The sequence below is a fragment of the Nannobrachium achirus genome (assembly GCF_963921795.1).
Source record: "Nannobrachium achirus genome assembly, chromosome: 8".
In the NCBI taxonomy this organism is placed as follows: Eukaryota; Metazoa; Chordata; class Actinopteri; order Myctophiformes; family Myctophidae; genus Nannobrachium; species Nannobrachium achirus.
This window is the reverse complement of record NC_137817.1, coordinates 43,275,873-43,303,783: the sequence shown is the minus strand read 5'-3', so window position 1 is coordinate 43,303,783 and position 27,911 is coordinate 43,275,873. Positions and strand designations below refer to the sequence as shown.

Below are 27,911 nucleotides of genomic sequence, written 5' to 3'. Positions count from 1 at the left end.
GGCTCCTGCCCCCATCCTTGCAGGGGGGCCCGCGATTTTCAGGGACGCCACAAATTTTGAATGCCTTCGGCAGACTTAAAATGAGACATTTTAATCGCGATTAATCGTGATTAACTCCAGGATTGAGTGCGATTAATCGCGATAAAAAAAAATTAAACGTTGCCCACCTCTAATATATATATATATATATATATATATATATATATATATATATATATATATATATATATATATATAAGCAATCTGTTCTGTTTAGTCATCTGTGAGGACCTAAACATCTGTGAGAACCTACATGGATCATCATGTATTGTTCTGATGAACGTTATTACAATAATCTAAACTTTTCCATTCCCTATGAAAACACATTCATCTTGGGTTCTGAACCCTCTCCTCTCCTCTCCTCTCCTCTCCTCTCCTCTCCTCTCCTCTCCTCTCCTCCTTAAAATGTACGTTTGAACAGGATGCTAATAACAACCGGATTGGACAGTGGGTGAACCAAACATCTAATGGAAAGATTCTGCAGCTTTCTTACTCATTGAACCCTGAGGCACGTGAAGGAACCTACAAAGTTATTGTTCATGTAGATAAAAGGGAAATATATCATTACTTCAAGGTGGAGAAATATGGTAAGTGACACTTTTTGGGTAACCAAACTGTACGCCAAAATTACAATCAGTCTTTTATCTCTGCCATGAGTGCCATCAGACTGGCCAGAAGGTTATGTTTTATTATGTTTCTAGATCTGTCTTTCTGTCTGTCTGTCTGTCTGTCTGTCTGTCTGTCTGTCTGTCTGTCTGTCTGTCTGTCCGTCTGTCATAATTACCTTTTAACTACACAATAACTGTAAATTGTTCCCAGTTTTGCCAAAATTTGATGTGAAAGTAGAAGCACATGAGGAGATAAGCATCGCACAAGAGGAATTCACAGCTAAAGTTTGTGCAACGTAAGTACAGTATGACGTATCAACTTCTCTCAAAATAAATAGTACATGTTGTTGTCTTGAGAGTTTTACATCATCTTTTACATCGAGAAATGGGCAAATATATATTTTAGAGAAGAGACCTATGGGTTGTAGATTATACAAGGACAAGGACTTTTTCATGAGGGAATGTTTACTCCTTACTTTATCAGGTACTCCTATGGACAGCCTGTGCCTGGTAAGGCAGAAGTGGAGCTCTGCCGACCAGTAGAGGGACATTTTCACAGATTTACCCCAGAACATCCAGAGATTGCACCCTGTCATAAAGAGAGTAAACAGGTGACATGACATGACACGCTAATGCACCACCACTATTTCACCTCCTGTGTGCAGTAAAAAAGGGGGTGAAAAAAGAAATAAAAAAGATACACATTGATTTGTGCACGTACATGTTTGTCAAACACACACATATTAAGATTTTGACTCTACTATATTGATTATTTTAGAAGTATACTAGTACTGAGAATACTCAAGTCTGATTGATTGGATGCTGCACATTATTTTCAGAAAGCGGCCTCAATAGCACTCTAAATTCATACACATACTGAATAATAGTGTATTAACAGTCATTTTTCATCATTCACTTTCGGCTCAGTGTTGTCAGTTAGTCTTGATACTCACACTTCCAGTCATGTTGAAGCTGGGTGGAGCTTTGCTGACAATTTCATGATATCACAAAAACATAATGACCAATTAGAATGACTATAAGGTAATTGCCTGTCCACTGACTTGCATCAACACTAAAAGAAGTGAGGGGAAGTTGTCAATCAAACCTTATTCATGGACACACATACAGCCATGGGAAGAGTAGAAGGCTGCAGACACACTGCTCTTCAGCCAAAGCAAAATAAATGGGAAATGTCTGCCAAAGTGAGGTCAATGCACGGCACTTCTTTCCTATTGGTTGCCGTCTGGTCAAGGTTCACCAATGTTGGACCCATGCTTCATACTTGTCAGACTGCACACACATTGCAATTGTGGTTGCCTATGTACACAGGCCACTTACCTAGCATAGCCATATACAGTACAGAGACAGTGTTGCACAGTGATGGGTCCTGTAATTGTCTCCACCAGCCGAAGGCATGGGGGAGAGTATGTTTTCCCCTTCGTCCGTCCGTGTGTCCGTGCGTCCTCGCAGTTTGTGTGCACCTAATCTCAGTCGCCGTTGGCCCGGTCGCTGCCAAAGTGAGCACACACATTCCCTGGATGCCAATCTAGAACCTCTGCCCTAAATTTTTCAAATGGGCCTTTTCTAGCGCCACCTAGTGGCCGATGTTCGCAAAACACATTTCTGTGCACTACGCTTACAGATTTTGTCAAAAAATCCTACGAATCAGTAGGCAGTATCTCGACAGTCATGTGATCGACACGGATCTGTCCGATTTTGCATATTCCATCCTGATTGGCTAAGATTGGCTTCCAAAGTTTGTAGGATTGAGCCGTTTTGAACAAAATGCCTCAAATCCCAAACGCAAAGTCCAATTATCATGAAATCGCGCACACACGTTCCCACTAGGTCGAGGAAGAAATGCCACTTCAAATTTTTTAAATCAGCCTCATGGTGGCGCTATAACAGGCCGATTTGTGGTTTTACCTATAACTCCACCGATTAGATTCAAACTTTGTAAGCGAACTCCCTAGAGGCTAAGGATAAACCTTTGCCCTGCATTTTTCACATCAGCCTTTTATAGCGCCACCTTTGGGCCAACTTATGTAAAACACATTTTTGGATATTACTCCTTCAGATTTTCTCCAAAAATAACACAAATCAGTACACAGTATCTCTAGTCTATAGTCATGTGATCAAGTCTGATCCATCTGATATTTCGTATTCCATCCTGATTGGCTAATATTGGCTTCCAAAGTTTGCAGGATTGCTCCGTTTTTGAACAAAATGCCTCAAATCATCAACGCAGCTTGCCATTACCGTGAAATTTGCCACACATATTCCCACTATGCCAAGGAACAAATGCTACCCTTTTCGCATTGGCCTGTTATAGCGCCACCAGCAGGTAGACTTTAGCAAAACATTTTTGGAACACAATGCTTCAAATCATGCATGCAGCGTCCGATTGCCATGAAAGGTCTAAGGTGAAGAACATATGCCACCCTTTTTACATTGGCCTATTATACAGCAGTACCACCAGGATGCCTGGCCTGGTGGAGACCTGTGCTCTGAAGAGCACTGCTTCTAGTTACAATTTGAAATAAGTTGCAATGTTAACTTTAATGATACAAGGGGTCCAACTTAAACAATGTGGATGAACAGGCAAATCTCTAATGCATTATATGCGTATGCATTCTTTTTCAATAACCACATGGCTGATCATTAATCTCTCTCTCTCTCTCTCTCTCTCTCTCTCTCTCTCTCTCTCTCTCTCTCTCTCTCTCTCAGACAGACAAGAGAGGCTGTGCCACCTTTACTTTCAAAATGTCAACTTTCACCACACTTGCCCAAAAGGTTCTTACTGATAAACTGCATCTTAATGCCAAAGTAGAAGAAGATGGAACAGGCAAGTCTTAACACTGTTGGAACAGTTTCCAGAAAAGCAGTGCGATTCAGTAGCTTATCATTCGGTGTAATGAAATGTTTCTAACACTGAAATGACATGGAGGGTTTTCTCTGCAGGTATTACAATGCCACAAGGGAAAGTGATATCTCTCTCTTATGTTAGTGGAACACTTTCCTTTATTGAAACACCCAAGGTGTATGAGGCCCTATCAGTGATTGAAGGAAAAGTAAGTCCAACAATATATGGTTTACAACTGCTTCAGTACAGCACTACACATCTAAAACTGGACGTATGCATTCTGTATAATGTTATTTTGTATTTCCAACAGGTCAAAGCCCTTAACTTCAATAACACACCCATTCCTGACATGTTGGTGTATCTGTTCGAGGGTAATAGTAGATGGTCAGCGCGTAACATCGCGAACCTCAGAACTGACAGTGATGGTGTGGCCAATTTCTCATTTAACACGTCATCCGGAGGGGACATCTTTTTCACAGTAAGTCTGAATAGAAGGGAGACAGGCAGACTGACAGATACAGAGATCTACCTATACACAACGGGTACTCAGACAATGTGTACAATGCATTCCCAATGTGCGTTGTTCCCGACGAAATTGTTGGTTATACAGTAAATCACATATTTTTCCTTTCTTTTTTGCTGTGATCAAGGCTAGCGCAAAACCAGTGTTAGAATACCATCGCTACAGAACACTACACTATGTGGAAGGGGGACATACACTGTCCCTGGTCCAGGAAGCCACAGTTGACACCAAGACAGTGAGCTCACTGGAGGTAAAGAAGACAGAGAAGCCACTGCTCTGCAATGGAGAAAACCACATCACCATCCACTACACTGTAGTTGGAGAGACTGCAGGCCCTGTGGATCTGTTGTACCTGGTGAGACACACTCACGCATGCATGCACGCACACACACACACAGTGTGACCTACCTACTGAGATCAGAGATCTGGTAACAGGGAACTCCACTTTCAGTATACATTCTGTTAACATTACTGGTTTCACTTGTAATTAATTAGCATGCCATAGTCCGCTGGAATATTCAAATTAAGTCCGGTAATCTGATTCCTTTGTAACGTATACTTCTGAGCCATGTGTATCTGTAAAGTGTAATTGTCTCCACCAGCCGAAGGCTGAGGGAGAGTATGTTTTCCCCTCCGTCCGTCCGTCCGTCCGTCCGTCCGTCCGTGCGTGCGTGCGTCCGTCCGTCCGTCCGTGCGTCCTCGCAGTTTGTGAGCAGCTAATCTCAGTCACCGTTGGCCCGATCGCTGCCAAACTGAGCACACACACTCCCTGGATGCCAATCTAGAACCTGTGCCCCACATTTTTCAAATCAGCCTCATGGTGGCGCTATAACAGGCCGATTTGTGTGGCATGGTTGTTACCAGCTAATCTCCGGCGCCGTTGGCCCGATCGCTGCCAAACTGAGCACACACACTCCCTGGATGCTAATTCAGAACCTCTGCCCCACATTTTTTAAATCAGCCTCATGGTGGCGCTATAACAGGCCGATTTGTGTGGCCTGGTGGAGACCTGTGCTCGGAAGAGCACTGCTTCTAGTTTATATTTGCACTGTGCTGATGTCATAAACACTTTGAGTCCAATTTCTACTCTCCTATTTTTGTTGCATATACATGGCCATGAACATATATGTCAAAAGGATAAAACACTGAAGCAATCATGAAAAATTATTTCATGAACAAAAATCCTGCACTCTTGCTCACTTCCTTACATAAAGGGATAAAACAAAAAGATCAAGAGTTTATTTCCGTTCTCTTCTCCTCATCATTCTGTCCATTGTCTCAATAGATTTTATCCAGAGCAGCTATTATCAAGGAAGGACTTGTAAGTGTTCAACTGCTGGATTCTTCAGGTAAATAAACAACAGCACTGAGTATCTACTGCATGTCCAGTGTTTAATTTACAATAAATAAACACAATTCAATAAAAAGAAAACAAATAAAACATTCTACTGTAGCTTATACATGTATAAATAACATGGACAAACAGTAAACAATAGAGTAATAAGAACTTACCAATGCCACCAATTATTTATTTTATTGAGCACATAAAATGTGCCAGGTCATTTAGCTTCAGAAAAGTTTGTTTCTCTACGCATAATCTGCAGTCATTTACATTTGTAATCAAAAGTCTGTAGCTACAGCTTATTATCTTCTCTTCTCTTCTCACTGCTCTGTGTTTCCAGTCACTGAGGGTGAGATCTCCTTCAAGTTGGAGGTCACCCCAGAAATGGCTCCATTGCTCCAGGTGCTGGTGTACACCGTCCTCCCCAGTGAGACGGTCATTGCTCACAGCGCAGACTTCACCACAGAGAAATGCTTCCGTAATAAGGTCAGTTCAAGTCTGGCCTCTGATCTTATCTCTTTTGTGACAATGTTCATCTGATATCACAGGATCTGAGTAACATTGTCTGGTCACTGTGGAAGATGAGGTGTCAGAAGAAGTGAGTGGGGCTAAGAGTACAGGTGTCAAGGTCATAGCTCTCTAGCCATGGTGATGTTTTGTTCACATGTCAGGTATCTCTGGAGTTCTCTCCATCCACGGCGATCCCCGGAGAGAAGAATACACTGCAGGTTTCAGCCATGCCAGGCTCGCTGTGTGGTGTCAGTGCCATCGACCAGAGTGTTCGCATCAAGGAGCCAGGAAAGCAGCTCAATGCAGACAAGGTAAGACCTTCCACTTAGTTAAAAAGGTCGTTCTGCACACCTACTTCATCGACAGGTATATAGTAGGAGTTGGCAGACAATGCTTGAAAAAGGTGGATAGTGCACACTGTCTTCACCTTATACAGCAAAAGTAAAATTGAGAATTATATTTTCTTTTAACAGATTTTTGACCTGTTGCCAGTCAAGAAAGCACTCCCTATTCCACATCAACTTGAAGATGATCAAGGATGTTTTCCTGTGAGATCAAAAAGATATGTTATGCCCCATGGCCACCACACTGGACGTGATGGTGACAAGGATGCTTACACAGTGTTTAAGGTATTTCTATGCCTGAAATTTAACTTACATTGTCAAGGATACATCTCTGCTTTTCATTTCATTATCTTTATTATTATAAATGTAGTTGAATTGCCACTGTGGAATACATAATACTTTATACTTATTTTTTATCTTTTTATATGTTGATTTATCTAGAATCTGGGACTGAAGATGGCAACAAATGTGCTTACAAAAATACCTGACTGCATAATGTTCAAAGGAATGCAGTACTACAATCGTAGAGGTAAGACCCAGATAAGTAGTAGGCCTATGTAACTAACGTAAAATCAGCTGACTTCAGTGCGTTTGATATCGTTGTCTGAACACTGGGTTAATACTTTGTAGGGTTTCACGTGCCCAGATATGAGTATTATACCTATATGAGAGGTCCAGGAGGTGCAGGAGGAGCTGCAGGAGGTGCAGGTCTGGGTCATGCAGGTGGTCCTTCAGTTCCTCCACCCATACAGACCATCCGCTCCTTCTTCCCAGAGACATGGATATGGAACCTGGTGGAGGTGGGGTGAGTGCACAGAACTACAACATATGTTTGCCAGAATGTTAGCCAGCTTGTATGATGTAACTCATGATTAGCAATTCACAGAACAGGAAGTTTGTAACACACACCACAGCTATGTTGCTCAGGTTGGTTTAATTGTCAGCATTCAACAAATCTTCTAGCAAGTTAACACAATAGACAGTGGAATGAACCTTCTATCAAAATGCAATTCTATCAAAATGGAATTTAATAGCAACTTGTGCTACTGGATCAAAATAAAAGTTTAACTACTGGTTGAAATGGCTTAAAATAATTCCTACAAGCGTTTTCAATTTGGCTGAATTATTTACTCCTGTCTAAAGGACCGCTGTCTCCGCTTCGACCTCCGACTATGGGCTCTATTAGGCTCATTCACTTCAGTGTAAATACTGCAGATTTTTACAAATTAAATATGAATTCAGTTTTGGACCCAGAGCTTCGAAATCTCTTCCAATCCGTCAACAAGGCCTGGATATGCATTGGAAAAATATGTAGATCTTCACGACTTTTATACAACAGAGGAATATATAAGGATGCAGCGGAGGAATAAGGAAATCGCCCTGGCTGCTGGACCACAGAAAAAGCCCTTTTAAACTGACTTTGACCGATTTAAATATGAATAGACAGTATTGGCTAAAACGTGAAAAAAAAACATGACTACAAACACCTTATTTGTGATGTTAAATAGCAACTGATTAAGTAATGTACGTCTGTGAATGAACAGGGGTAGCCTACAACGCGAAATGTGTATTTCAGCACTGCCTTGGCTATGGGCAGGGGCGTCACAAGGGGGAGGGAGTGGGACGGAGTTACTAGGGCCCAAGGTGGAAGGGCCTTAATTATTTTAGACTTTTGCTATGTGCCGCACTGATGGCAAGCTTGTAGATCTGCTGTTTTTGAAATCCCCCATATGAAGAACATTCATGGGGGACCCACAGTGAATCTTTGTACCCAGGGCCCAGAATTTGGTGCGACACCCTTGGCTCTATCTAGTCGACTCTGCAGCTAAACCTTTCGGGAATCGTGACCATTTCACGCCAGAGATATTAAATGTTATAATCTCTATATATAGAGAGAGATTTTTTTTTGGGGGGGGGGGGGGGAGGATACACTTCCAGCGGTTTCCTCTGAGGAATATTATTACGCCAGCTCCGATTGGCCAGAAGACGTGACGTATTTTTGAATTTCATTTAATATTTTATTAGGAAAAAAAAGAATAACAGTACAAGTACAGTCAAAACAGAAAATGTGGTACAGCAAGCATTGTAAAGTACAGTCAAACACCCTGCCTAAAAGGAACAACCTCCGTTAGAGGTCCTTGGTATTCAATTAATTGACGTTAAATCCCTGATGTCCGTATGTAGTTTAATATTTGCCTGTCTGTCCTTCCATCCAGTGATTCAGGAACAGAGGACGTGTCCCTCACTGTCCCGGACACCATCACCACATGGGAGACGGAGGCTTTCTGCTTGTCCTCAAGTGGCTTCGGTCTTGCTCCTCCCAAGGAGCTCAAAGCCTTCCAGCCCTTCTTCCTGGAACTCAGCCTGCCTTACTCCATCGTCAGGGGAGAGACATTTGTTCTGAAGGCTACTGTCTTCAACTATCAGTCCAGCTGCATCATGGTACTGTCTGTCTGTCTGTCTGTCTGTCTGTCTGTCTGTCTGTCTGTCTGTCTGTCTGTCTGCCTGTCTGCCCATCAATTAGCAGTAAATGCTTTATAAACGTTAAGGACGTCCACAATTACAAGACCAGAGGCAGCGCCACAGATCACGTTCAACCCAGAGTCAAATCAAACAAAGGGTCAAACTCGTTCTTCTGCTATACCACCAAAATGTGGAACGCCTTACCGAAGGCCTTAAAGGAGTGTGGTTCCCTAGCATCCTTTAAAATCACCCTTAGAAAAAAACACTTACTGGCAATAACAAACCTTGCCCAGCCTTACCCTCCCCTGACCCTTCTTTGTATTTACCTACTGTATATATTTTTTTTTGCACTTTTTTTTTTTTTTGTCTCTACTGCATATCTACTGCTTAGTATTGTGTTCTATCCATCTGTCATTCAATGTTATATGAGATACTTTAATGGTTTCCTGTGTAAATATTGGCCAATAAGTGCTTTCTTAGGATCTCCTTTTAGTTGTACCAGTGAACTGCACCGTCATGAAACTGTACTTTTTTCTATGCAAACTTCTAATAAAGTCTTCAATCAATCAATCCTGCTAATTGACTGTTGCTACTTGCTATCTTCATGGCTGTTTTTCATCTTAGTTTTGTAAAGCACTTGTAATACTGTTTTGAAAAGAGCTTTATAAATTTAAAATATATATTATCCATCCATTCCAACCAACCATTGTCTCTCTTGCTCAGGTGAGTGTGACTCCCAGCCCCTCATCAGATTACAGTCTCACAGACATCCCTGATGAAGAGTACTCTTCCTGTGTCTGTGCCAACGGACGCAAGACCTTCCGCTGGACCATGGATGCCTCTGTCCTTGGTGAGACCTATGAATGGCAAATAATCGAACCCCACATGAGACAAAGATAGCATCTTCCAGTACAAGTTATTATTCATATTTTTTTATCTGCATATTATCAGAGATGGTTGACAAGGCATTACTTGACTGTTGTTTGTGGATGTTTCCAGAGGTTGTCAATGTGACTGTGAGTGCTGAGGCGGTGGCATCACACGCATCATGTGACAACGAGATCGTCAACGTGCCAGAGAGAGGTCGCATCGATGTTGTCACACGCTCTCTGATAATCAAGGTAGGCCCGCGTTTGTATTTATTTATTTATTTTGCTAATGAATAGATAGATAGATAGATAGATAGATAGATAGATACCTTTATTATCCCACAGGGGAAATTCAGTTGCCCAGAGGCAGCACAGCAGTTAAGGTTACAAGTTACAGAGAAGTAAGAAAAAGAAGAAGACTACTGTAGTATACAGTCCAAAGAGCAAGCACAAAAAAAGATAAATAAAACATAAAGTGTCGAAAGCTATTGCAAAAAGAGAAAAAGAACATATACATAAAGTGACCACGAAACATTCAACGCTCATAAGTGACACGTCACACACACAAAAAAGCTATACTCAAGCATAACTTAGCATACAGTGCCAAACAAAAGAGTGCACATAACAGTCACTGCTAGTCAATGCAGTCATGCAACACAAGTATCGCACCGCCATATCAACACCGCAATAATACACAGTACAACACAACCCAATAGTGCAGGGCCTGAAAAAAAAATGACCAAAGTCAGTGCAAATAAGTCAAGAATATATATATATATATATGTATATGGGTCAGTGACGTGACGCCCCAAAAAATGTGTTTTTAAAAAAACTTTAAATTGCAGGCATAAAAGTTATTTACTTTTGTTCTACTCACTCTCAACCTTATGGAAATACATTTTGTTTTTAGATATTTTATTGGAATCAGACTTTATTCAGCAGTTTGTTGTACTTGTGCCTAAAATCGTCATATGGTGTGACATGAAAATAATTGTTCATAAAATGAAAATGGAGTACATCTTTCTTAAGTTACTCACTTTATCAAAGTCCTTTATCATAACTAACCAGTGATCCACTATAGTTTTTTGAAAATTAATTATATCTGTATGTTTTTTTCATAATCGACACTCTGTGTGAGGCCCATGTTCATGATCTTACAACATATTTTAAATGTATTCTGTCAAAACTTTCTCTAAAATTACACAAATATTTGTGACTCTTCCTGATAATATTCTCTATGTAATGCATAAACATTTTTTTGGTTTAATCATTAATAAAGGTATGATTTTTCACTATTTGGAATGTCACACCAAATGATTTAGTGTCACACCGTATGATCATATCTTCATGTGTCAAAGCAAACTGTGTTTAACCTACCTATTAGTGAGTACTGAACTTTACTGATTGATTAAACAATTACCCAGGATAACATGGCCTTAATATTTCTGAACAGGATATTATTGTAGGGCTTTAACATGGGATAAGAAAGAATTGTAGTAGTAGATGGATGATGAGGATGTGCACAGGAATGCTACACACACCTAAGTCTTCTGCCGGCCCACGGCAGAAGGATCCTAAAGAGACAATAAGGCGCATAGCCACACTTGGAGCCAAGGCAACATTTTATTAACACCAATTAGTGGAAACAGAACTCAGCATTCAGGTAAATTGCTTTTTTCCGAAGTCTCCTGAACTTGAACACAGCATTTTGTGTTGAACAAATGTAATTAGGAATCATGACATTACACCACATCTCCACAACTCCAAAAATAGCTGATCTACAAGCTCTCGCAGCACAACGTGTTGAGAGCTTGTAGATCAGCTATTTTCGCTAGTTTTGTCTCGGGTCCTACCTTAACACTGTCCACTGTCCAGTCCAGTGAGTGAAAGTACAAAAGTATTAGATCAGATTAGATTATACATTTAGACTGTATTGTACATCAGCCAGTCGTATTTGGTGAGGGTAGCAAACCGGCTGCCTTGTTGTGGTTCTGCTATGCCACAGACAACCTCCTGCTCTTCTTAGAAAATGCAGTCTCGCCCCTTTGGCTCCTCTCTCCTTGCTGGGTCATTGTTTAGTTTCTCCCTGTACTTTCTCGTTCTCTCAGCACTTGTCATTTTCCAGCTGACAAAAGAAAATGGAATGTATAGTTTAAGACAAAGAGAAAATATTGTTTAGATTGAAACAATATGTTAAGGTTTCTGTGAAGGGGTTTCTGCTCTGTCTGATGAATTTGAAGTATCACTGAATGAAGCTAAATTACATTTTATGTAAAAATGTTTAAAACAAATGTTTAAATGTACAAAAGAAACATGGAACTTTGTTATTTATTGTTATATCTGTAGTTAAATACAGTATAAATCATATGGTGTGACAATCAAGTCATATGGCGTGACAAGCAAACATGTCACACCATATGATTAAGTGTCACACCATATTACTGTTTTCTCCATTTAGGTTTACCTTGAGGCTACTATGTACACATTAGCATGCTAACAGCATGCTAGCTATAACAAAGCAGCCTAGATCTACATGGAAATATGACCAAAACTTCAAATAACTTAAGCTTTTTTTAAAGAAAAGGTGTCACACCAAAAGACATCCAGAATGGTGAGTTTGTCAACGTTTCAACAAGATGGCATTTCATGAAAATGTTAAAATCATAACTCACCTCAGACACCTGTCTTGCAGTTGTGCTGGGAGTGCTGAATAGCCTTACAGAAGAAGGACCTCTCTAGCCAATAGGTGTCCAAATAATTGCCTGTTTAATTTTTCCAAACTAGTGTCACACCAAATGATTTTGGGTTGGGGGACAAAATGTTTTTGATCAGAAATGACTGAAAACATTATGCTTTGACTTTGAAAAGATATAGGCTCAAAATAGACATTTTTTTTAGCCTAAATTCATTTTCAAATGATTTTTAGCAATTCTTTTTCTTAGTTTTATTCAAGTTCCCACTTTGAGAAACAAGGTCAGGACAGTCACACCATATGAGTTTTGCCATGTTTGGTTGAAGATTCTGAAGAAATGAGGAATGAAATGTTTTAATCTTGAGTAAGTTCACATAAAGCTTAATGTCCTGCACAATATTCAGAAGGTTTTTGACAAATATATTTTTTATTTATACATGTTTGACACCGAGGACAGCGAAAACGTTACGTCACGTCACCCACCCATATATATTTTTTTTTTTTCCCTTTTAAAGCAATAATGGGAGCCACAGCAAGACGCCACAGCAACCCTCTCAGGGAAAAGTATGTTAGAGGTCAGAGTGAAGTGAAATCATGTTCTGCCTTTCTCTCCCTTCAGGCAGAGGGAACAGAAGTGTCTAAGGCCTACAACTGGTTATTGTGTCCAAAAGGTGAGTGTGGGGTGGAGTTGACACACGCTCAATTCTTTTCAACGTGAAGGTCTAACAGCAAAGATTACACAGAGGTGGATGGCTTCAGGAAAAGAAGACACCCTAGCCTAGCAGCTGCTAGAGTCCATGCTGATCTTTATAGCCAACTGGAAATTCACTGAATTGTGACGCTAGACTAAATCATGGAGTCACTGAAATCAATAGGGTTAATCCTGGAATCTGCCTGTTACATTATGAGATATCTCATGTGAAAGATTTGTAATTTTTGGTGGATCCCACTTGTGACAGCAATAATTATTTTTTTGGTTTGTTGTTTATTATTATTATTATTATTACCCTTATTATTACCCATTATTATTATTTATAACCATGTTGTAAATTCTAACGTTTATGTGACTAACGTGATTATTTATGTCTCTGTCATGTTCATGTTTTTCTTTGTCTAGGAGAGGCATTGACAGAGGACATCCAGCTACAACTCCCTAGCAATGTGATTTTGGGATCTGCCCGTTCTACTGTATCCGTCCTGGGTAAATAGACTTGTATTTTCTGTTCTTTTGTATTTAGTGCAATTCTTCTTAATCACAAACTAGAGTGGGGAAAAACAGTTTAGAATGTAGTTTACAAGCAAGATTCAAACCAAACCTCATGTCATTGCAATTAGGTCTCAGCTATTGTCTGCCACTCCTACAGTTTCTCTGACATCGGTGCCACTGTATCTCTTTCTTCTTCACTGTCTCCCTCTCATCTTTCCTACTATCTGTGTCTCCTATCCCTCCTTCCAGCTTCCGTGCTGTCTGTCTCTCCTACACTGTCTCCTTTATAGTTTCCTTCAGTCTAACAGCCTCTCTCTCTCTCTTTGACGACAGGCGACATCCTGGGCCGTGCCTTGAAGAACCTGGATGGACTGCTGAGGATGCCGTATGGATGTGGGGAACAGAATATGGCTCTCTTAGCTCCCAACATCTACATCCTGGAATACCTGAAGAACACAAACCAGCTGACACCAGCCATCAAGGAGAAGGCCATTCCCTTCCTGGTCAGCGGTGAGACAAACTCTGCTTTATCTGGACTGTTTTCAATTGTTTATGGAAAAATATGTGTGTGATGTCAGCTATCTACAACATTATGGAGACTACTGTATATGTATAATTTACCCTTCAACACACCTGTAGCTTTCCCACAATGTTGTGTGTTTTCCTATGTATTTAACATGACTTTGATCAAAACCCACGATCTTATATTAACCACAAAGTAAACAAAATGCAGGCTGCCAGAGGCAACTAAACTACAAGGACAATGGTGGTGCCTACAGCACGTTTGGAACTGGACAAGGGAACACTTGGTGAGAATCCTGTATATGAAAATCACCTTATCGTGGAAGGTCAAACCTGTCAAATTCACATTTATGGACTCAAAAGCACATCATCAATCATTTATATGGAGATCAACATGCACTGATGCCAGACACAACAGTAAGACCGCTTTTTGTCCATCATCAGGTTGACTGCATTTGTCCTGAGATCTTTTGTCCAAGCAAAGTCTTTTGTCTTCATCGATCAGTCGAACATAGAACAACCAAAGTCCTGGCTGGAGAGTAAACAGAAGAGCAATGGCTGTTTTGAACAATCTGGAAAACTCTTCAACAACAGAATGAAGGTACAGTATGAGTGAGGAGAGATTTATGTCTATGGTGAACACAACGTAAAGAAGTGTATGACCTTAATAATATCATACGTTTCTCAAATATAAGAGAAGAGGTATTGTGGAGTATATGTAACTGTGTTTTTAATGCAGGGTGGAGTGTCAGATGAAGTGACTCTCAGCGCTTACATCATAGCTTCGTTCCTGGAGATGAATTCATCACTTTCAGTAAGTCATCTCTTCCAGCTTCCAGGAGGTGACATGCCAGGCACATACTGTATGTATGCTAATCTCAATTTGAACCCATGATGTCCCTCATGCTCATCTGTGCTTCACATTCACAACTTTGTTTTATCTATAAATGTATGTCCCATGCGTAATATTGTTGACTTGACACCACAACTATGTGCAGAAGGCATACAGTAGGACTAATATACATCAATTCACTTCAATTACATTTTATTATAGTGCCTAATCACATCAAGTTGTCTTGAGACACCTTAAATATACAGCAGAAACCCGACATTGTCCCATGCAGAGCAAGCAATTTTTTGCGACAGTGGCAGCAAAGAACTGGTGGAATTGCCACCGCCTAATGTGGCCTAGTTTTTCACCCAAATGATGCCCCATGAGTTTATGACTTTAAACTTAAAGCCATAAACTTCAGACACTTTACAATATACTGATCTGGGTTTGTAACGTTGGTTCAGTATAACAGCATCCTGATGGTATGAGTTGATGATTGTATAGTGGGTTGCATGAATAAATGAATGTTTAAATAGCAATTGTGCATGTTGAAGATCGTGAAACTTGGACAAGACAATGCATAGCCTATATAGATAGCTGCGCTGCCTGCAATGAGAGCGGGGATGCGGCCACCCGCTTTGGTGATGGAGCAGGCTTTTGACAGGGGTTTATAGTGTTTTACCGTTGTCATGTGGGCAGAGATCTTTTTCTACACGGGGCCGTGTGGAGGCATAGAGGTCCACACGGGAAGGTGGAATTCGTATGTGATTCGTCCTGGTGTGGACCAGCTCTCAGTCTCTCTCTCTCCTGCAATGAGAGCAGCAGCAACCCTATCTTTTGTTTGCACCATTCAACACCCCACACTACATTTTCCACACATCCACTACTGTTTACACTGACTAACACACTCCAAAGGATTATTTGTTGAAACTTTAAGTTATTGTTTATATTGTGAATGAATATATTGCTTTGTGCACTTATAAAAGCTGTGTCATTCTCTTTGTTATGGCCTAAGAGCCAGGTCGTAACAAAATGGGGGCTCGTCCGGGAAGCTAAAAGCAACACTAACAGCAGTGGTATTGTGGATGAGCCGGAGAAGGTTTGCAATTATTGTCATAAGCGGGGCCAGCCACTGGAAATCAGATTGTTTTATGCACAAAAACTGAAAATGTAAATACAGGAAATTTGCAACCAAAAGGGGTTGGCATGTCCGCTCCAGTTCATCCGGTGTCCACTTGTGTTACACCATCAGTTGCAGCACTAGATTCTTACTGTCCATTTATCATGAAGGGTTGTCTCTTTAGTGCCATATGGGGAAGAAGTACCTTTAACTATCTTGAGGGACACTGGGGCTTTTGACTCATTTATTCAGGTTGGTGTTCTTTCTTTAAAGGAGTAGTTCACCCCAACATTACTTTTTTTCTATTGATTACTCATGCCATGGAGAGTAGAGTTCATTAATATTTTTTGGTTTTTGTCACATTCCTAAGACAAAAATGTGATAACAATAAATTTACCCCCATTGATTCCGGAATCAATGGGGGTAAATTTACTCGAATCAAATCTTTGTCTTAGGAATGTGACAAAAACTAAAAAATATTATTGAACTCTACTCTCCATGGCATGAGTAATCAATAGAAAAAAATCACACCCGTGTGAAGTGGAGCTGTGTGTGTGTGTGTGTGTGTGTGTGTGTGTGTGTGTGTGTGTGTGTGTGTGTGTGTGTGTGTGTGTGTGTGTGTGTGTGTGTGTGTGTGGATCATGTGTACCGATTTTTGTGACATTTGAAGAAAATATGTAGGAAAAGGAGCAAAAAGTGTGTTTTGGAGAAAATTCAAGATGGCGGAAAATCTATCATGGCGCAAATGGGCGTGGCCTATATGGGGAGATGCGTCATGACCCAAGGAGTCCAGGGAAAAAATATTTTTAATTTTCCGACCTACGGTTCAAGAGTTACAGGCCTAAACGTAAAGTGGGGTGTTATGGCGCCACCATGCGGCCAAATGACACAATTATTTTTTATTTAATCCTTGAAATCATTATGAACCTCCTCTCCAAGTCTTGAAACTCTAGCCCCTATGGTTTGCGAGAGACAAATAATTGAATGTGAGTTTTTGCGATTCCCATTATAAGTCAATGGGGAAAATTAATTCACTAATAAATTAATATCAATTAAACTATAGAACCTTTCTCTTATAAAAGTAATAGCCCACGATTCCCGAGAAAGCCGGTCGATTTGACATATGGCGCGAGTGTGTGGTGGCAAAACTGTGGGACTAGTGGCGTGCCGAAGTTTAGGAAGTTCAGGCTACATACAGACAGACACACAGACAGACCCACACGGCCACGTATAGGGAGCCTGTGCTTCACACAGCTCCAAAAAGTCATGTTAGGGGTGAACTACTCCTTTAACTAATGGATTATGGTCCTTGGTTATGGTTATGTTCTGTGTAGTTTGCTTTGTAGTCATTTCTGTTCTCCTTGATTCCCATAGGACTGGGGAGCAGTGATTTGATTAACGGCCGTTATCCAGATTGCCATGCACCTGGGCCCGGGTGTACACGCCCTATATAAAGCCTGCTTCCTCAGTCCTTCCTGTTTGTTTTTCTCCTATCCCACCATGTTCTTACCTTTGCCTTTTGGTTAACGCATGCAAGACTCACACACACATAGGGTTGCCAACCGTCCCGTATTGGCCGGGACGCCCCGTATTCTGACTGAAAGAGGCGCGTCCCGTAAGGGACGTCGCTTGTCCCGGTAAAGGGACTATGCACATATATATTTTTCTGTGCGTGCGCCAGGCATCGTCTGCCTGCCTTTGTGTGTGTGTGCTGTATGTGAAGGGCTCTAGGACCCTGGGGGTGCCTCGTCACGTACGTGCGTGCTGCGCCAGTCCTTGTGTAACATGAACTCTGCTGCTGTGCGTTGTTGAATGCGAGCCAGCGCGGGCGACACAAAACTAAACTGAGAAGAATGAGTCTCATCTGCAGCAGGTGAGCTGTGTGTGTCTGTGTGTCTGTACCATACTCTGTACTCTGTATGTGGCAAAATGCTATAATACTATGGGTTCTTGAGAATCTGGATGTTGAAGAGCTCCAAGCAGATTACTTGTTCCCCCTTTCTCTGTAGCAGTATATTGTTGACCAGTGGTTCCAAAACATTTTAGCCCAAGACCAAAAAGAGAAATGAAACATTTACCCAAACTAGTGAAAATAGCAGATCTACAAGCTCACAACATATCACTATGCACAGCTGTTGTGAGCTTGTAGATCGGCTATTTTCACTACTTCTTATATATGTGTTTTCCAATTTATGGAATGTCTTAGATTTTCATTTGAGTTATTCATAAAATTACTAAATCATGAAAACAAAATGTAGGAAACAAAAAATTAAAGGACCCATAAAAATAATTCTGTGACTCACAAATGGGACCCAGTGTTTGGGGACCAGTGTTAGACTATGTACAGTAGGCCATATGCCTCAGTTGAAGTGTATCTTAGTAAAATGTAGATCTACATGGCAAGCCATGGGTTTGTTATAGGCTATATCTGGTGTATGGTTGAAGCATTTAATTTCCTTATGATTATGATATGTATGCAATGTTACAGTAAGTGTAACCTGATGCAGATGTAGCCTGATGCAGATGTAAGACCTGTTGTGTTTGTAATGTATTGTGTGTTATACTGTAGGTATAACTCTCTGAGTGTCTGTGACTGTGCCAAAATGCAGTTTTCTATGCATTTCAGGCGTGTTGAGTCTGTTGACCCCCCTCAAAATACATTTTTTTTTCCGGCCACCCACCTTCGGCGGGCGGCCAGAAGGTGTCCCTTATTTGAGTCTCTGGGAGTTGGCAACCCTACACACACACTACACCATGCATTCATCCACACATGCATTACACCACTGACTTTACTGATTTCCACACCTCACCTTTACTTTTGGTTTAGCTGCAAATTCCAACACTAAATTTTGTTTTTAATCGGTTGAATCTAGGGTTGCAATACCTCCCATAGGCAGCCAATGCATCAAAACAATTTGTTGCTATCTGACTGTATTAAACAACGTCAAACTCACCAACATCGGGGGCTGTATGGAAAGCTTGGAGTATCCGCTTTCTATCTGTAAAGTGTTTAAATAAAAACCCAGCGTATACATGTATGAGTTACTCTGTCAAATAAATCCGAGCAGACATGTTTTTTTTTTCCAAGCGCTCGTCTTCTTTAACGCAATGTCCCGCTGCCTCCTACATGTGACATTTAGAACCAGCTGATACACTGGACCGCTGAGTGTTTTTCCACGAGCGCTTCCAAACTCCAGCACTTAGAAAAAATAATCACCTGAACTGAATTTCTTGATAGAAAGCACAAACACTTTGCAGATAGAAAGCGGATACTCCAAGCTTTCCATACAGCCCCAATGTTGGTGGGTTTGATGTTGTTTAATACAAAAAACTGTTTTGATGCATTGGCTGCCTATGGGAGGTATTGCAACCCTAGATTCAACCGATGGGAAAAAAGAAATCTAGTGTTGAAATTTGCAACTACTTTGGCTTGTTTGATTACTTTCGATTATTTCATTAATCATATATTCTTTGGTTAAACTCTGTCTCCCCTTGTTTTTTGTTGTGTTCACTGGCACCCCTATTGAACACAACAAAACTGCAACGCAAGTGGGGAGGAGGCTTCACATCCGCTTTATCGCTTCTCACGCCGGTTACTCATGATCAGAACTTCCGTTTCCCAGACTGTATGACGGGATTATTTGCAAATTGTGGGCAACAGTCTGGCCACGCAAGACTAGGTTTTAGAAGGCATTTTAGAATCTGCCCCAGGTCTAAATGGGTTCAAAACAATAGTTGGTATGGTTATTCTTGATGTAAAGCCTGTTTGTGTTTTTCTTCAGGATCCTGTGGTGAAAAGCCTGTCTTGTCTGAGAAAGGCCATGCATGAGTCCATGAAGACCAACACCTACACTACAGCTCTGCTGGCCTACGTCTTCTCTCTGGCGGGAGAGACAGAGACACGTTCACTACTCCTAGAACACCTGGACAGGATTGCAATAAAGGATGGTGAGATAGAAAAAGACATACATTTAGATCACATAAAACGAGATATTAAGATGTAACAAAACATTATTTACTCAAGACTAAAAATCACTTTATTAGCATAAAGCATTACTGCTGTATATTGTTGCTGTGCATTTACTAGTAAAAGTTAATTTTTATGAATGGCTGTTTTGTTTTCATGTGCCTTGGTGGTTCGCCAGGAGGTTTCCTCCACTGGACTCAGACCTCCAACGACACTTCAGCCTCTCTGTCCGTAGAGATCAGCTCCTACGTGCTGCTGGCCAAGCTCGCCAGCCCTGAACCCAGCGCTGCAGACCTGGGTTATGCTGCTCGCATCGTGAGGTGGTTGGCCTTACAGCAGAACTCCTACGGTGGCTTCTCCTCCACACAGGTTCAGTTCAAATACCTGTCCTACAGAATCTGATGAAAGACTGACATCTCCACCATGTTGGACTGTTTGCCCCTTAGAAGCTCTAGGTGTTCCTGTGGATGGCGTAGTGGTTAAAATGCTCACCTTTTAACCATTCAAGATCATTGCAGGTCTTACTCCCATGTCCTACTTTGCTTCCCTGTCTCCCTCTGTTCTGCTACTGTTTATGTCAGAAAACACCGATGCTGTTTACTGTGGTCAGCTGAGCTCCCTTTATAGTCGGCATGCGTTACTACAGGTCCGTCTTGATTATGTTTTGCCCCATGTGAACACCACCAGACAACACCGTCAACTGATGTCTTTTGTGGTTTTTGTGCTTTGTAGGACACAGTAGTGGCTCTTCAGGCCCTGGCTCGCTACTCCACTCTGGTCTTCACCCAAGAGGGCTCCAGCACTGTGACCGTCAAGTCCTCCAAGGGTGACGATGTCTTCCATGTGGATCAGAGCAACAGACTGCTTTACCAGGAGAGGGCGCTGCAGGGTGCGATGGGAAACTACAGCCTGGAGGTTAAGGGCACGGCATGTGTCTCAGCACAGGTCAGTCCAGTCTGTTCTATAACAAGACATGCTACAGAAACACAGACACTAGCACAATTATTTGATGTCATTATTTAATTAGAACTATCGGAAGGCACATCCCAGGTAAAATAATGTGTGACTCACCGACATAGTCTGGGCTGCTTTCCCAGTAAAAACTGAACTTGTTCTACATGCCTTGTAGTTATAAGAAAAGGACTCTTTACCCTCCATGTTTGTACAAATCAAACTCTACTTGTTTCCTCAGATGTCTCTTAACTACAACATTCCAACACCAGTTGAGGAAAGCAGTTTGTCCATCAAGGTCACACCTGAGGCCGACTGCAGCAGCAACTCTCTGAGACGGAAATTGACTCTGAAACTACAAAGCCTGTAAGGATCACCTGTAGAGACACAACTACTGCCATGACAATGATGCATTTCATACAATTGACAATTTAGGCATTTAGCAGACGCTCTTAATCCGGCGCGATTTACAATAAGCGAGGACAGCACATGGTAATACATCAAATGCATATTAAACTAGGATGATAGTATAGGTAAATCAGCAATGTATCATCAGTCTAAACACAACAAAATAAATGTGCTGCAGAGAAAAAAGAAATCCACACTTACGTGTATGTTACAGATTAAACAAAGTGAAGAGTTTTTTGTGAATTCTTGTAGATTCTTGTCAAATATATTTTCAAATCTTTTATACCGCTGTGTACAGATATACTGGAAATGTGGCAACAACAAACATGGTGTTAGTTGACGTAACAATGCTTTCTGGATTCGTCCCTGACCCAGAGTCTTTGAAAAAGGTGAGTTATTGTACACTTTGTTTGCCTGAGTGAGAAAACCTTTTAACTGTATTTTGTAGACGTTAACATTTGATCACAGAGTTCACAGATAACCAGTTCAATATGATGGTTTCTTCACAGCTTAAAGGGGCGCCGCTGGTGGATCGTGTCGAGCAAAAGCATGACCACGTCATTATGTATTTCAAAGAGGTGAGAGACCAGTTCACACTACATGTTATTGACATATTACAAATCAGACCAGCTTTAACCCCAAGGGTAAAAATAGAACCTTACAGGTAATTTAAACTTACCCTACAAATAAAACTGTTTACTGTTTTTAATGTTTTATAACAGATTTGTTTACTTTCCCTAAACCCTTAACGCACCTACTGTACAGTTCAACACAATTGGCAAATCTACTGCAAGTGAGCACAACTATGTAATAACATAGCTGCTGGTCACCATTGTGTGAAAATACAAAATAGACAAAGAGATAAATGTACAGAAGACATAGAAGAAATAAAAAAGCCATCCAGGATCCTGGTGAATCATGACCATGAAACCTTTGATTCTGTGAAAGGCAAAGAAAAATAAAATAGCTAAACAAAGGTTATTTATTAAATGTAGTATATCATACTAGTAAGACACCTCAGGGTGACATGCGAGCGCCAATTCTTGACTATCTGGCCAACCACAGTGTTTCTCTGACGATTCTAGTTGTTATCATTCTGGGGGGAGTTTGTTCATGTTTTTGTGAGGGTATCAACCCTAGGAGACACGGGGAAACATGCAAACTCCACACAGAAAGGCCCTATCGCCAACCCCATCGAGGGTGTGAGCGATGGGGCCTAAACATGGAAATGTGGAGAACACTATATATGGAGATAGTCCAGTCCATCATGTCATAATGGGACTACCGTCATAGACAGTAGCCATTGTTAGGCCGGAGTCAATGGCTGTGTCTATGACGGTAGTTCCATATGACATATTGGACTAGACTATCTCCATATATAGTGTTATCCACATCTCCATGTTAGGACTCATATATGGGCATAAAAAGTATGTCATGTGACATCACTTCCTGTACAGACAGTCAGCCATTGACTCCGGATTAACAATGGCTACTGTCTATGACGGTAGTCCCATATGACATATTGGACTAGACTATCTCCATATATAGTGTTATCCACATCTCCATGTTTAGACAGCCAATACTCCGGCCTAACAATGGCTACTTTCTATGACGGTAGTCCCATATGACATGATGGACTGGACTATCTCCATATATAGTGTTATCCACATTTCGTGTAGCCGCCCTGTACAGGAAGTGATGTCACAACTCGCTGACATCACACTGACATCACAGAGGATACGGAAGGACGGTCACGAGGATACGGAAGGAAGGAAGGAAGGAAGGAAGGACACTCAAGCGACACGATTCTTCAGAGTATATGCGACCTTCGGTCGCAACAAGCGACACGATTCTTCAGAGTATATGCGACCTTCGGTCGCAACAATCATTAAATATATCTATTTAAAAAAATCATAGAATCTCAAAGGTCATGGTCATGATTCACCAGGATCCTGGATGGCACCAGTAAACCACGTCCACAGCTATGCCCTATGAGTAAAATATAGACAGCCTGCAGTCCTTGGAGTCCTGGTAGGATAAAGGATGAGGACTATGACCAGCTATTGGGCATATAATGACAAAATATACATTAATGGTGTATAAATGAAGCATATGGACCAGAGCGGCAACCATAACTGTCGGCACACAGCCGCACATAGGTGCCGCTTGACGCCACAGCTACACGGCAACGCTCTGGTCTGGTCTATAGGAACATACTCTTGATAATCTACATTTTTGCCAACAGTTACCAAAAGGCACAGCCATCAACCACGTCTTAGAGCTCATACAGGAAGTCCCAGTTCAGAACCTGAAGCCAGCGCTGGTCAAGATCTATGATTACTACCAGCCAAGTGAGTACATGTACAGTGTTACACAACAACCTCTGGATATCTGCATAGACTAGACTAAATAACAGTGATCCTCCTTTTTTGTCATTTATTCGTCTACTCAGACTTTTGTGAGCCCCGCAGACAGTTTTTAAGTTGCTCGATTCAGTATTTAGATATTTGATATTCATTTTTATCAGACACACCCCCTTCCTATACAAACCCATTGTAACTTCAAACACCATTTTAACCATGTTAGATTCATCAAAGACACCCATCTTTGGTTATAGCGCCCCAGTAAGCGACTTTTGTAACACTTTCTTTTCTTTTTTTGAAATATTACTCTTTTAAATCAAGAATTCAGTGTCAGATTGCAGTGAAAGGCCTAAGGAGACATGGCACTTTTCAGTGTCCTATTATAGAGCCATCAGGAGGCCACAATAACCTACCTGACCTGGCGGAGACCAGTGCTGCAACATAAAGCGTTTGACTGAAATGCATGTTTTCTTCATTTCCATGTCTTTTTTTTCTCACACAGGTGACAACATGGAGACTGAATACAGCTATGCTTGTGACACACAGTAATGATCATGCATGTCAGCAGGTACATCATCACCATATTGTGTAAAGTAACTAAGTACACTTACCGGAGTATTTCCAATCTACATCTCGGATCCAAATATTGTACTTTCACGCCGCTACATTTTATTTGAACACTTTAGTTCCTAGTTACTTTGTAGATTTTGATTATTAGCACTTCAGCCCTATAAACATTTCGGCCGTTTGAAAATAGCCGATCTGCAAGCTCCCAATGTGTCGCGAGTCTCACGATGCGTTCCCAATTGTGTGCTTGCAGATCTGCTATTTTCAAAAAGATGTTTGTACTTGAAATGGGACATTCTGCATAAGGAATACTTTTACTTTTGCAATGGCGATGGCGCTCTCTACAGGGGAGCGGTCAGGAAATGGGTCTACTCGGTATACAGTATGTGCAGGGAGAGGATTTAAGTGATCTAAACTAATCTAATCAAAATTATGAATTATCTTTACTTTTAATTAGTAATATGCAATCATCCATTAACTTTGCTCTTCCTCAAATGTTGCAGTATAGCATCTGAAATAATATTTAAATCCAATTGTTATAAACGCAATGTTCAACAATTCCATGTTCTGACAATTATGACAAATAAAATTGAATAAGTGTGTGTGTGTGTGTGTGTGTGCGTGTGTGTGCGTGTGTGTGTGTGTGTGTGTGTGTGTGTGTGTGTGTGTGTGTGTGTGTGTGTGTGTGTGTGTGTGTGTGTGTGTGTGTGTGTGTGTGTTTGTGGTTTATTTAGTGGATTCTTTTAAATATTCTCTTTTTTCCCATCCAACAGATATTTGAAGAGAACTATCACCACAACTCATCCTTTGGCATATCATTGAATCCAGTGACATTGAAAATAGACCTGATTATTGTGGAATTTGTGTTCTTCTGTGTATGTGTATATTTACTTCACATTTACACAATGCATTGTGGGTCTTGCTGTGTTAGTGAAAGGGTTGGTTGGTGTACTTATTTGTAACTATTTGCAAAAGACAGTAAAGCGCGCCTTTGTGTAATATGTAGCATTGTTTTATTACAGTACGTATTAGATGAAGCACCATTAAAAGAATCTATCAAATAAATCCTAATACCGATTTGGAGCAAACCCACGTCAGATTCGGAACATCATGAGTGTGCGGTGGTTTCCCCTGAGCACGCGCACAACCTTGTGAACAGTTTCACCTTACTCTGTCCTGATCACATGCTCTTTAAATTACTACACAACATTGGCTCTCAAAGTGGGATCCTTGAGGGAGTTCCAGGGGGTCCCCAGCTAAATGATAGTCAGGAAACAAATGGACCCTTACAGGGTAACTCAGAGTACAAATGGAAACAAATGTCGATTTGTACTAAATTAACATTGATTTTACATTATAAATTGTAGTCCCAGAGATGCCATTAAATGGGGGTCCGTAGCCGAAAATGCATGTCAAACTGGGGGTACTTGAAATTAATATGATTGAGAATCACTGCTAGAGCCCTAAAAGTCTTCTCTTATGGGGGTCCCTGACGTATCTTTTCAAATGGGGGTCTGCGGTCTAATGAGTGTCAATTTGGGTGTCCTTGACATGAAAAAGTTTGAGAACCACTTCTATACAATGTCATATAAAGGGTTTAATAAGCTATGTCCTGTGCTTTTCCTATGCAAACTGCTAATAAAGTATTTAATCAAAAACAAAACAGATTTTGTCCGGGCAATGTATCCAGTGTAGTTCAATCTATAGGCATGTTTGGCTTCCACTACAGGATGTTGGACTTTGTTTGATTGAACTCGTACTTTATTAACAGTTTGCAAAAAACAAGTACATGAAAGTACAGTTCAACACAAGAGGATTTTAAACCCAAGAAAGCACTGTCGCTTGTTTCCATTGGGGTCCTTTCAGGTTTGGTGTTATTAAGGTTAGAGTAAGTATGGAGGGCATTCTCCTCCACTCTCCACTTTCAAGCAGGCTGCATTTAGAGATTTTTCAGCCATATTTTCCCTATGATGACCGTCAAGTATAATGAAAGTTCGACCATGTGCTGAACTGGCACTGGAAGCAACCCAACTACTTGTCAAACATGATATTCAACCACTTAACACAATTTCAGGGGGCAGTGGCTCAGGGGTAGAGTTGCCGTCTTAGAACACGGAGGGCTCCCGAAGGGTTCCCATTTTGATCCCGGGCTCCCCTACAGTTAGTGTTGAGTCCTTGAGCAAGACACTGAACCCCTTCTTGCTACCGGTGAGCAGTTTGGTGCCTTGCATGGTTTCTGCCGCCATCGATGTATGAATGTGTGTATATGAATTGGTGAATGTAATGCACAATCTCTGTAAAGTGCCTTTGATAAAGGCTCTAGGCCTATATAAATGCACCATTTACCATTTACTGGTTGGCAGAATTCATGGCTGAGGAGACGCAATACTGTCCAGGTGCAAAGAAACGTGTGTGTGCGTGCATGCGTGCGTGCATGCGTGTGTGTGTATGTTTCAGATGCAATACTGCAAAATTCTACATTTGAGGGTACCCCCACAAACACAAATCACAAAATCAAAACCCCTCTTTTTGGTATATCTGTCACTTGAATTAAGGTGATGTGATTGATTAAAAGGGCCTGTCAGCTCCCTTCACAACTTCCAAAGTAGGCAAACCCCCCCAAGAGTCAGTAGACAAAGACAAAGTCTAAAAAAAGAAAACCCACACGCAAATGCAGTGAAGTTCAAAAGTTTGTAAATGGTTTCAAATCCTTTTAAAATCATACATAGGATTTATTACATGATTCATAAAGGATTCTTTACATTGGTGGTACCCAATGATAAATGAAAACAAATATATGTTTATTTTTCTTACTTTTTATTTGTTTGTGGAGAGAATCATTTAGACCTATACATGTTATACAGTACTGTATAAATACCAAACAAATATTTGTGAAAACTTCTATGTGCATTATTTCATTTTTAGACTGATCTGGCTCCATATATTTGGACCAGAGCTTATCCTGTGCCCACTGTCTGTAGTCAATGAAATCACTCAGTGGTCACACCCAGCTCAGTCTCATTAATTTGACTCAGGTCAGGTGTGACAGCTTATATCAGCCATCACCTCTGCGACATTCACCTTGTTGCTCCACTGTGTGTGAGTGTAGCAGTATCTCAGAGACTGTCTCCACTCAGTCATCATGTCTCTTTCTAGGGTTCAGGCGTGGACATGGATTTTATCTGCCTGTTTAACCTGGATTTGTATCAGTCATGCAGCAGCAAAGCCGTAAGTCTAGCTCATAGAGTTATATAGCCTATATCAGGGGTGGGCAACGTTGATGATGGAGAATGGCCACTATATTTTCACACTCACTCCAGAGGGCCACATTTCACATACTGTATATATTCAAAAATAGCATATCTACAAGCCCAAAAGGGGACTGCCCATTAGTCCGAAGGTTCATTAGTCCGAAGGTTCATTAGTCTGAATTTAGTTAGGGTTACTGAGGTTAAGTTTAGGGTTAGGGTTAGAGTTAGGCATAGTATTCTTGACAAATTCGGAACTAATGAACCTTCGGACTAATAAACCTTCGGACCAATGCCATGGCACGTGTGCTTTGAGCTTGTAGATCTGCTATTTCTGAATTGTATGCATTTTTTTAATTGGAATCCTGAAAAGATGTATTTATGTTCTTTATTCTTATATTAACTTTGTTAACAAATGCATTGGACATAAAAAGACAATAAAATGACTTGCTATTAAGCTACTAATATAGACT

The 27,911-nt window shown here is 40.9% G+C and overlaps 1 protein-coding gene across 1 annotated transcript in view; it reads left to right on the top strand.

Moving 5' to 3' along the window:
• The window catches only part of LOC308290374 (alpha-2-macroglobulin-like), a 32,116-nt gene extending 5,036 nt beyond the window's left edge, over nucleotides 1-27,080 (top strand). The window contains exons 6-36 of the mRNA XM_080732174.1: nucleotides 461-626; nucleotides 859-943; nucleotides 1,132-1,258; nucleotides 3,375-3,492; nucleotides 3,609-3,718; nucleotides 3,821-3,988; nucleotides 4,161-4,388; nucleotides 5,319-5,382; nucleotides 5,716-5,861; nucleotides 6,047-6,196; nucleotides 6,359-6,514; nucleotides 6,671-6,758; nucleotides 6,860-7,034; nucleotides 8,446-8,671; nucleotides 9,416-9,542; nucleotides 9,692-9,813; nucleotides 12,873-12,924; nucleotides 13,371-13,454; nucleotides 13,794-13,970; nucleotides 14,194-14,269; nucleotides 14,427-14,583; nucleotides 14,722-14,796; nucleotides 19,717-19,882; nucleotides 20,080-20,270; nucleotides 20,634-20,846; nucleotides 21,094-21,218; nucleotides 21,559-21,649; nucleotides 21,770-21,838; nucleotides 23,506-23,611; nucleotides 24,126-24,191; nucleotides 24,964-27,080. Coding sequence (XP_080588300.1) covers nucleotides 461-626; nucleotides 859-943; nucleotides 1,132-1,258; nucleotides 3,375-3,492; nucleotides 3,609-3,718; nucleotides 3,821-3,988; nucleotides 4,161-4,388; nucleotides 5,319-5,382; nucleotides 5,716-5,861; nucleotides 6,047-6,196; nucleotides 6,359-6,514; nucleotides 6,671-6,758; nucleotides 6,860-7,034; nucleotides 8,446-8,671; nucleotides 9,416-9,542; nucleotides 9,692-9,813; nucleotides 12,873-12,924; nucleotides 13,371-13,454; nucleotides 13,794-13,970; nucleotides 14,194-14,269; nucleotides 14,427-14,583; nucleotides 14,722-14,796; nucleotides 19,717-19,882; nucleotides 20,080-20,270; nucleotides 20,634-20,846; nucleotides 21,094-21,218; nucleotides 21,559-21,649; nucleotides 21,770-21,838; nucleotides 23,506-23,611; nucleotides 24,126-24,172 — 3,885 coding nt within the window. The 3' untranslated portion in view covers nucleotides 24,173-24,191; nucleotides 24,964-27,080. The remainder of the gene's footprint in view (nucleotides 1-460; nucleotides 627-858; nucleotides 944-1,131; nucleotides 1,259-3,374; nucleotides 3,493-3,608; nucleotides 3,719-3,820; nucleotides 3,989-4,160; nucleotides 4,389-5,318; nucleotides 5,383-5,715; nucleotides 5,862-6,046; nucleotides 6,197-6,358; nucleotides 6,515-6,670; nucleotides 6,759-6,859; nucleotides 7,035-8,445; nucleotides 8,672-9,415; nucleotides 9,543-9,691; nucleotides 9,814-12,872; nucleotides 12,925-13,370; nucleotides 13,455-13,793; nucleotides 13,971-14,193; nucleotides 14,270-14,426; nucleotides 14,584-14,721; nucleotides 14,797-19,716; nucleotides 19,883-20,079; nucleotides 20,271-20,633; nucleotides 20,847-21,093; nucleotides 21,219-21,558; nucleotides 21,650-21,769; nucleotides 21,839-23,505; nucleotides 23,612-24,125; nucleotides 24,192-24,963) is intronic.
• The last annotated feature ends 831 nt before the right edge of the window (nucleotides 27,081-27,911 follow it).